The sequence below is a fragment of the Leptonychotes weddellii genome, chromosome 12 (assembly GCF_054177405.1).
Source record: "Leptonychotes weddellii isolate Sample4059 chromosome 12, ASM5417740v2, whole genome shotgun sequence".
Classification (NCBI taxonomy): Eukaryota; Metazoa; Chordata; class Mammalia; order Carnivora; family Phocidae; genus Leptonychotes; species Leptonychotes weddellii.
The window spans coordinates 50,508,411-50,517,957 of record NC_138380.1 but is presented as its reverse complement, the minus strand read 5'-3'; the positions used below and the strand labels follow the sequence as shown (position 1 = coordinate 50,517,957).

At 38.9% G+C, this 9,547-nt stretch overlaps 1 protein-coding gene across 1 annotated transcript; it reads right to left on the bottom strand.

Annotated features, from left to right (window-relative positions):
• Positions 1-6,354: 6,354 nt before the first annotated feature.
• Positions 6,355-6,849, bottom strand: FERD3L (Fer3 like bHLH transcription factor). The gene has a single exon (XM_006729494.2). The coding sequence runs from the start codon at positions 6,847-6,849 to the stop codon at positions 6,355-6,357; it is 495 nt and encodes a 164-aa protein (XP_006729557.1).
• Between the last annotated feature and the right edge of the window lie 2,698 nt (positions 6,850-9,547).

The window sequence follows — 9,547 nt, the reverse complement described above, 5'->3', positions numbered from 1 at the left end:
AATTCAAACCTGCTTCTGTCAAATTCCAGAGCTTGTGTTTATAATCATTATGTTCACCAAAAGAGTTTTGTCTCTTCTCTTCTGGTAGGATTGCCCTGAAGCCACTAGAGGAAAGTTTTCGCTTTAAAATATCCACAGAAGATTATTTCAAGTCCTCTTCAAAAACTTACACCGGTAGTCAACCTTACCAATCTAATTGCAGAAACTATATTCCTTTGGTAATAAACCCATGTCCACATTTCTGATCCTCAGTAAAGATAAAGAATACTTATTTTTACTACATCATTTCTGTTTTAAAATAATAATCATGTATTCATTCACAAATAGCCTCAGTCTCTAAGAATTTGGTCTCAAATCCTTGAGTGGGTATAAATCTTAGTTTTACTGTTTATTAGCTGATTGAGCCTGGGAAAGTTATTTAACTTCTCTATTCCATACTGTCCTCATCACTGCTAGAATAATCAGTGTTTATATCCTAAACTTATTATTTGAACTTTAATAGTTATGTAAAGAACCCAACGCAGTGTTTAGAACATGTGCTGTCATATAAGTAAGCAATACAATAAATAAGATTATAGATATTATTACTTATTATTATAGATATTGTTACTATTTTCAGACCTAATAATCCAGTTATTTGGTTTTTCTCCTCGAGACTGTTTCTAACTTCTCCAACATTTCACTAAACCATGGGATTAAATATAGCCAAAATTTCACTAAACTATAGGACTAAATAGTTCAAGATCTGATTGGTAACAAATACAGCTTGTGATTTTACTAAGTTTTGGAGAAATCACAAAATTATCTGCAGTAAAATAATTGTGGAATCATAATTCCTTCATTTGTTCACTCAAACACATATATGTGATGCTGCTGCCTTTTATTGTACACCAACTGTTTGATCTATTTCCAAATTCTCATAGATATTTTCCTCCCTTTTGAAGACTGGAAATTATAAAAAGGTGTCTGTAACAGCTGCTTTGAGGTCATCTGTGTTTGCTGACTGCAGGTGGAAATCTCTTTCACAGAGCCCTGAATAGAAGGTGGTAAAATTTGGCCTTTGAGGGAGCCAGACTCTACTAGGCTTTTGTATAATTTATCATCCACAGAGTGTGTTAAGGTGCTTTTGATCTTTGGAAACAATATCTTTCAAAGTCATGTGTTGCTTATATGTGACCATTGGCCCTCTTAAGGCATCTCAGTATCATGCTGACTTCAATGAGTGAATGAATTTTTAAGATGGTACACTGATGACTCACTTTAATAGAGAGACTCTCGATCCTGTTGAAATCCATTTGGGAGGATCAAATGAGAGGAGGTTTGTGAATGGTGCTTTGAAAACCATAAAGTACTAAGTAACCCTAAGTCATTTTATTATGATAATTTCCATCATATTTATTAACTTTTTGGTTTCACTGAACATTAAAAGTTCTTTGCTTTCTGCAAGATTAAGGGTGTGATTCTGCCAAATATTAACTATAAAGAGTATTTAAAAATACATCCATACTATTCTTTGCATTTCCTTAGATTTCTTTATGGAATATGTTTCAGGCAGAGAACTAAAAATTTGGGGTCACAGAGAAAGTTGTGGAAATTTATAGGCTTTGGTTTATAGAGACTTGAAGTTTTTTCCATCTTCCTGGTATTTTATTCATGTCAGTTTGCATGGCTTCTTTCCTTTCCTTCTCCTCCTCCTCCGCCAGGTTTGGTTTTGAGCTTTGGATTCAAAGAAACCCCAAAGTCAAAACAAAATGGTCAGAACTGCTGACTCTTGTTTTGCAAACTTTTTTAGTCCAGCATTCACAGGAAGAGAGGGCACTGACCAGAGACTAGGACTAACTTCACCCAGAATGTTGGCAAAGTTCAGGAACCTTTGAGTGAACTTGCACCAAGATAAAGATATATAACAAAACTTAAACATTTTTCTATTTTACATTAAAGATAATTTAATGAAATAATATCACCCTATAAAAAGTGGATTTAGTACTTAAAATTCAGTATTAATCTACCATTTATTTTTGATAAAAACAAAATAATTTACATTTTATATTAAATACAATCTCTTGGTTTTTCAAATTGCAGGTCCATTTTGGAAGCTCATATATAAAATGTACCTAAGTGTCTTCATTACCTTTGAAATTTTCTTTGGAGATTTGTAATTAAAGAAACAGTTATGCTAAACTCTGCTTATCAGATTTCAAATCAGAATTTTTATAGCTTTGTTATAAACCTTCCACCATTGTGTTTTTATAATGGAAATGCTGACAAATGCAATAATAAATACCAATCCAAGGGTCTTAATTGTATGTGCATGCAGGAATTATGCATACTAGCATAATATTTGGTTCAGTTTTCAGTGTTAATTTTGCCAAAATCTGCTTTCACATTGGCAACTGTAAAAGATGATCGCCTTGAATAGCTGTCTGTTGATGTCAAAGGCTTCTGATTATTTTTACTTTCCTTGGAAAGTCTGATTATGTCTTTCAAATATGATTTCATTTAGATCTTTTCTTGGTTTCCGTGTCTGAATACTACTAGTAACTGGATAATTATGGGGAACTTAGTTTGAGACCAAAAGGCAGGTTTCAGTCAGTAAATTGTGTATAAATAAATCGCCTCCAAGCAACATCTGAAATGATATTTAGTTTCCAAATATCCAAATAACTTATAGATTTCAAAAACATTTTTACAATTTTCCAGAAGTAATTGACATTAGGGTTTTTTTAACTGGTGGAAGGTATTAAAAAACCAATATCTACTTATATTTAATTTGTGTTTAAAAGATAAAGAATAAAACATTTTAACATAGGATGTGTTATACACTAAAAACACTTGTACTGAAAAGTACACTGGGGGCACCTGAGTGGTGAAGTTGGTTAAACATCTGACTCTTGGTTTTGGCTCAGGCTTAGGTTGTGATCTCAGGGTCCTGAGATCAAGTCCCGCCTTATGTTAGGCATGGTACTCACTGCAGAGCAGCCTGCTTGGGTTTCTCTTTCCCTCTCCCTGCGCCCCCATACTCGCTCAAGCTCACTCTCTCTCTCTCTCTCTCTCCCAGGTAAATCAACCAATCAATCAATCTATCGATCTTAAAAATGTTACACTGACAGATGGCAGCTGCATCTGTGGTGAGCATAGCATAATGTATAGAGTTGTTGAATCATTTTTTTATATGCCTGAAACTAATGTAATATTGTGTGTGACAGTGAGGATGTCAACTACAGTAAAAAAATAAAAGTACACTAAATTTATGGATTTATATGAAAAAAACTAGAATGGTCATATTGCTTAGAAAAGTTGAGTGTCGAAATACGGAGGTATAGTGGATTCATGTTCAAGATGCAGATAATTTTGTCTTATCTCTATGGAGGATTTGGTGTGGGAAATAAGTCAATCCATTTATTTGTGTTTATAATCCTTATTTGGTTTTAAATTATTCTATCAGTACAATGATTAAGAAAGTACCTTAAGAGAGTTTTACATTTTAAAGCAGCTTCTAAACATACAAAAATATTTACAAAGAACAAAACATTTGCGCTTTAACAGATTCAAGAATTGTGGACATAAATCTTCTAGTGATAATGAAGAAATCACTTTTCATATAGAGTCTTTTTAGATATTATTTACTATGCTGAAGAGGTATTCACTGTAGGATATTAAGGGCTTCCTAAGAATATGACAGAATGGTTCAGAGTATGAGGGATGGGATTAAGGATGATGGAGGCTTGTATTTACTCTTTAGGACCCAGTGATTTTTTTGAGGTCTTTTGTCTTACAGATTTCTTTTTTAAATTTCTGGTTTTCAAAAAAATACTGATGATTCCTAGAGTTGAACCATTTTTTTAAAAAAACTTAACACATCAACTTTTTTTTTTTTTACATGATGTTTAATTCTCAGGAGGACTTTATGTGGGGGAAGGAAGGGAGACTCTGCAAGTTCTTTCAATTTTGAACCCATTCTATATGTAAAATGTGAACACATTTTTTAACTGATTAAATCAATAACTGGATAAGCATGAAGTATTGATGGAGTCACCAGCACTCCATAAGAAGTTGAGAAATAATTAGTTACGTTCTTTCAACATATTAAAATGAGTAACTTTAAATTTATCTTTAAAAATACAGGAAGATACGCTAGTCTCAGTAGCCAAAAAGTTATCTAAAAAAAAGAAGAGAATGAGTAATTTTACTTTATAAAACTGATATAGAGGTCATTGTCCAAATTTCAGTTCATTTTATTAAAGGCACTAGAGAATAAAAAAAAAAATACACTCCCTGTTTTGCTGTGTTTTTTTTTTTTTATCTTATCTGGTTATATTTTTTTCCTTTTACCGTTATACTGATGGTATGGTAGAGGTGGAAGAAATATGGTGAAATGACACAATCAAAATATGAAATCATCTTTGGTAGGGTAGTCATTTCAGAACTAATTCAGTTCCTATAGATAGAAAAACTAGGAAAAGTTTTAAATAAAGACACCTGAGAGACAAAGCAAATCCCTGCAATGCTGGTGGATGGGAGTGTGGACTGGCAGACCCCACCTGAAAGACAATCCTGCCATTTGTAGCCACAAACTTAAATGTTCATTTGATGAAGAAATTTTATTTCTAGTTATCTAATACCAGGAAATTATCACAGGCAGAGGAGACATTTAGAAGAATGCTCTTTGCATCATCGTTTATTTTTTTAAAAAGGAAGTATCTTAGCTATCTACTTGTAAAGAACTGGCACTAAATTGTGATACATCGTTACAACAGTAATATACAGTAATCAAAATTATGTTTGAATAATATTTAAAGCCAGGGAAAAGTGCTCATTCTATATTGCTGAATGGAAAAAGATCAATATCTAAAAGTATCTCAAATTTGTTAAGCATATTTAATTTATATCTGTACAGAAAAAAAAGGTAGAAGGAAATAAAAATGCTAACTATGGTAATGAGTGATTTAAATTTCATTTCTTTTTTTGACTTTTGTTTTCCAAACTTTCTAGGATGAATATAAAGTACTTATTAATAAAAATGAATTATATTCCTAAAAGTATAATGGGGAGAATTGTGTGTTATGTATATTGTATGTGTGTGCTCAAACGTGAGTGACATGAAGTGGCAAAATAAAGTATTGGGCTTTATCCTTTAGAATTTCTGAATTTACGGTTAGGCGGGGCTTGTTCACTCAGGTTCCTCCTCACTTACTTATTCCTATCTGAAGAACCCCAGTTCAGGTGTTAGCAGGTCGCCCAGAAGGAAAAACCGTGGAATGACAGAGGATCCAAACCGGAGGTGGGGGCCCTCGCCTAGGTTCTGCTTCAACCTCATCTCCATCACACACACTCCATTCCAAAGTGGAAGAATGCGTCTCCTCCTTTGAGTTTTTGCTTTTCCTGTTCCCAGATGCGGCTACAAAGAAAGGTATCTTCTCTACCTACAGCTAAAAATTTTAAAGTGCGCGCTCAAACTGCGCTGCGCCTGGGAAGACCAGGTCATCTCCCGGAAGCGCAGGGGGGAAGCCCCGCTCGGCGGCCAAAGTTCCGAGAGCCTAACGTCCCGGCAAGCCCAGGAGCATCCCCGACGCTTGAGCCCGAGCAACCCCAGTCCACCGCCGGGTTCAAGCGTCGGTGTCCTAGAGCGACCCGAACAAGGTTTCCGGTTCTGCGAGTTAAGGGGAAAAGAGGGGAGAATGATGTCCCTCCTCAGAGGTCGCCTGTCCCCTGGACTCCCCTTCCTTCATTTCCTTCCTTCTGTCTTTAGACAAGCCAAAGAGGACCAGACCAGAGGTCCGGAGTCCCTTGGCCTCTCAGAAGACCCCTCACCCCTTGCAAATGTTTCTGTCGCAGGACCCCCCCCCACCCCCCACCCCCCAACTAAGGGCGCGGGCAGGACCGGAGCGCCTGCCCGAGATTGGGCAGCACTGACTTTAAAAAAAAAAAAAAGGTAAGAACGTCTATTTCTTTTCTTCTTTTTTTTCTTTTTAAGGAAAAGAGAAGATTTTGGACTCTACAGAAGCCCCTGAAGTCTGCAGTTTGGGGAGAGGATTAGCTCCTCACCCAACAGGCCGGCAGAAGCTGTTTCTGGGCGCTCGCGTCGACAGCCCAGCGCGTTCTAACTCCTAAGGTGCCGCGCCCGCCCCTGCCCCAGACTCCATGGAGAGCGTTCGCGTGTATATTAACTCTACGGCTGCCACTCTTCTCGAGGGCTGTGGGGATTTCGCAACTCCAAACCAAACTCCAGAAGGCCAGACATTCTGTCTTGAAGAGTCCCTCCTGGCATTTCGGCCGCACCCTGCCGGATCCCGAAGCATCCCAAGCCCGCGCGCGCCCAGGAAGAGGGGACAGACCCCTCCATCCCACTCCGGCTCAGCCGGTTTCCTTCTTTTCGCAGCTCTCCAAGAGCTCGGTCATGAAGGAAATGTAGACGATGGCCAGGCGTAGGGTCTCGATTCGGGACAGCCTCTTCTCGTAAGCAAAAGTGGGCACCTTTCTTCGCAGCTGGTCGAAGGCCTCATTGAGGTTGAACATCCTCTTCCTCTCGCGGATGTTGGCTGCCTGGCGCTGAGCATAGGTGATCACCCTTTTCCTCTTGGGACGGCCCAGCGGGGAGGCGCTTCTCCCATGCTCCTCTTCCTCCTCCTCCTCCTCCCCCTCGTCTACTTCGCCCTCCTCTTCTGGATCCTCCTCCTCAAAGTGTGTCAGCCTCCCGCGGCTTCCCTCTCGGAGCACAAGGTCCCGGTCCCCAAAGGGAACCCCGGGTGCGAAGTCGCAGAGGAGAGGGTGCCCAGGGGAGGCCAAGGACAGGTCTGCGACGAAGTCCAGTACAGTGGCGTCCACGCACCTCTCCGGATAGGCCGCCATCGCATCGACTTGGCCCTGCCTCGCATCGGTTTCTCGCAGGGAGGGGCGAGACTCCTAACAGCTCTCAATCTGATGCGGCACCATCACCGAAGGGCCAGGGGAATTAATATTTATAACCAAGCTGATAACAGGATTAGTGGCACCGATAGGGAAGGCTCGGACAATGTCCTCTCGAAACTGATGGAAGAAGACAAGCTTGAACACGCATGGAAGTCTCAAAGGGATAGGCCTCCAATTCTGAGATCCTTTTCGATGCGCCACCTGGGACAGTTTGGCAACAACCCCCAGCCTCTTACCTGCTGTGCTTTTTGTGTCTCTCCTCACCCCCGCAGCCAACTAATATTCTTCAGGCTCCTTATCTCATGTAGCTCTTTAATTTAGCTTTGGATTTTCAAAGGGAGGATGTTTTCCACCACTCTGGCTTCTCCTTGGCTTCAGAGTAGAAGTCCTGAATCTTGCCACCCGAGGCTGCCAATGGGTGTGAAACAAGTGCATGTGCTTTTAATGATGTCCTGAAGAGGGGCCCTGTCTGCCAGGGGTCGAGGGGAGCTGTTTGTCTGGTATCCCAGTGCAGCGGCTACTGAAAGGCAAGATCTTCCATTAGCTTAAGTAAGCACGGTAGGGGGGGCGGAGAGCGCATTCCCAAGAGTCGCTGTTGGAACCGGCTTTCTCCTTCTAGGGCATCGAAACAGCTCTCCTGCCGCGTTACAAACCCTGACTTCTAAAGTCGGTTTTGTTGTAATCAGCCTAACAACTGAGATACTTGACTTTCCTTTCCCTACTTATCTCCTACTCATGTAAAGTGAAAGATTTTACTTCAGGGCAAAAGTTATGACGGCAATAAAATGAAAAAAAGGAGGCTCCTAATATTTTCTCTGAGTGTACTTCACTGTCTAACCCCAGAGTGGGGGGGGGGGAGGGCAAAGCAAACCCTCCCTCCGCCAAAACAAAACATCTTCAATCTCCTTTCAGAAACGCGATTTACCCTTTGATAAGCCAATGGGTCGATCAGCTCACCCTCTGTTGTGAAGTCTTTGGACTTTTAAATTGCGGATTTGTATTTGTGAACAAAGATAAATCTTCACTTCCATCTGGCTTATTTTCCTCATTGATTGGTACTGCCCTACAGGACTTAAGAGTGGAAGCTATACTGAATTCTATTTAAGGGAGATTTAAAAGTTGTCATTAGATCATGTTTTTGAGATGAAAGGAAATTTAAAATTTGGTATAAGGAAAATGAAGTTTTACTGTTTTCATATTATCTCTAATATTTTAACGAAGAAGGGTTCATTTTTCCTTCTTTGCCAGTAGCTATATTTATTTTTCAGTGTAGGGATTTTTAAGAAGACACGGAAGAGCAGAGTAACATGTTAGGAAATTGTTTCAAAGATGGGTTAGAAGAAATAGCCTTAAAGGGTGAGTAAAGAGATGCCTTTGTTCCAGGAAGAATTCCCAAAGACAATTCCTACTAAGGAGGTAAGTTATGTGGCCGTTCTGTTAGTACATTGGACAGCTCCCAGAAACAGCCTATTTCTTACAGGTCAGCACAATTCCTTTTCTTCCTAGCCTCCCCTGTGTACTCCCAGATACTATTAAAGCAGTATCATCTTGAATTCTTCTTCTCTCATTCTTTTCTTTTAACCCATTTGTGTCTGTGTTCTCCCCTACTCTTTTGTCCTTTTGTTGATTTTCTTTTCTCTTGCGTTTATTCTTCACCCTCCATTGTGCATTGTGTTAACTCAGGCAGAGAAGAATTGAAATATATGTTCTTGAAAGATATTAATGAATATGAGATCCTTGATTATGATTACCTACTGATTTTTACTCAACTTCCTCCAAAGGAAGGAAGAAATAAAAAATGAATTAGAATTTCAACATTGGTTAAAGATAAGTAAATGGGAGAATTATTATTATTATTATTTTGGCAAGCAGTAACATGCTTTCTAACTCTTGTTTAACTTAATGTGTTATTCAATATATTTTTTAAGATTTTATTTATTTATTTGACAGAGAGAGACACAGTGAGAGAGGGAACACAAGCAGGGGAAGTGAGAGAGGGAGAAGCAGGCTTCCCATGGAGCAGGGAGCCCGATGTGGGGCTCGATCCCAGGACCCCGGGATCACGACCTGAGCCGAAGGCAGACGCTTAACGACTGAGCCACCCAGGCGCCCCTGTGTTATTCAATATTTGGACACATTTTATACTTGATTTTTAGTTGTTAAATATTTCTCATAAATTTTCTCTTTTAAGTGCAAACATAAGTGGATTAAATACCTGGATTAAATACCTCAACTTGTGAGAATCTAGTTTGACAACAAAATATATTAGGACACTTACTGAAGAGAAACATGAGAGACATTTAAAAGTAAAATTTAATAAAATAGATGTCAGAAGCTATCATGGAACTTGAAACATTTTTCTTGGACTAAAATTCTTTATGATTTTATGCAAGGGGTGAATATTTCAATAACCTTATCACAAAGGAAACTGCAGCAAAAATAATGGAACCCAATGCATAGGATTGGGTTGAAATATTAATGTTAAAACATGAGGGAATTTATTAAGAATGTCTTAATAGGTATGTCTGTAGCAATAATTTAAAAATATCCCAAGATTTTAAAAAAATCCCCAAATTAAAAAAAAATGTAAAAAAAATCTCAAGATTAATACTTCTGCTTATACCACAATAATTTCAGT

Bases quoted from the DNA above. Each gene is read 5' to 3' on its own strand.
- FERD3L (XM_006729494.2), bottom strand. From the start codon at position 6,849: ATGGCGGCCTATCCGGAGAGGTGCGTGGACGCCACTGTACTGGACTTC.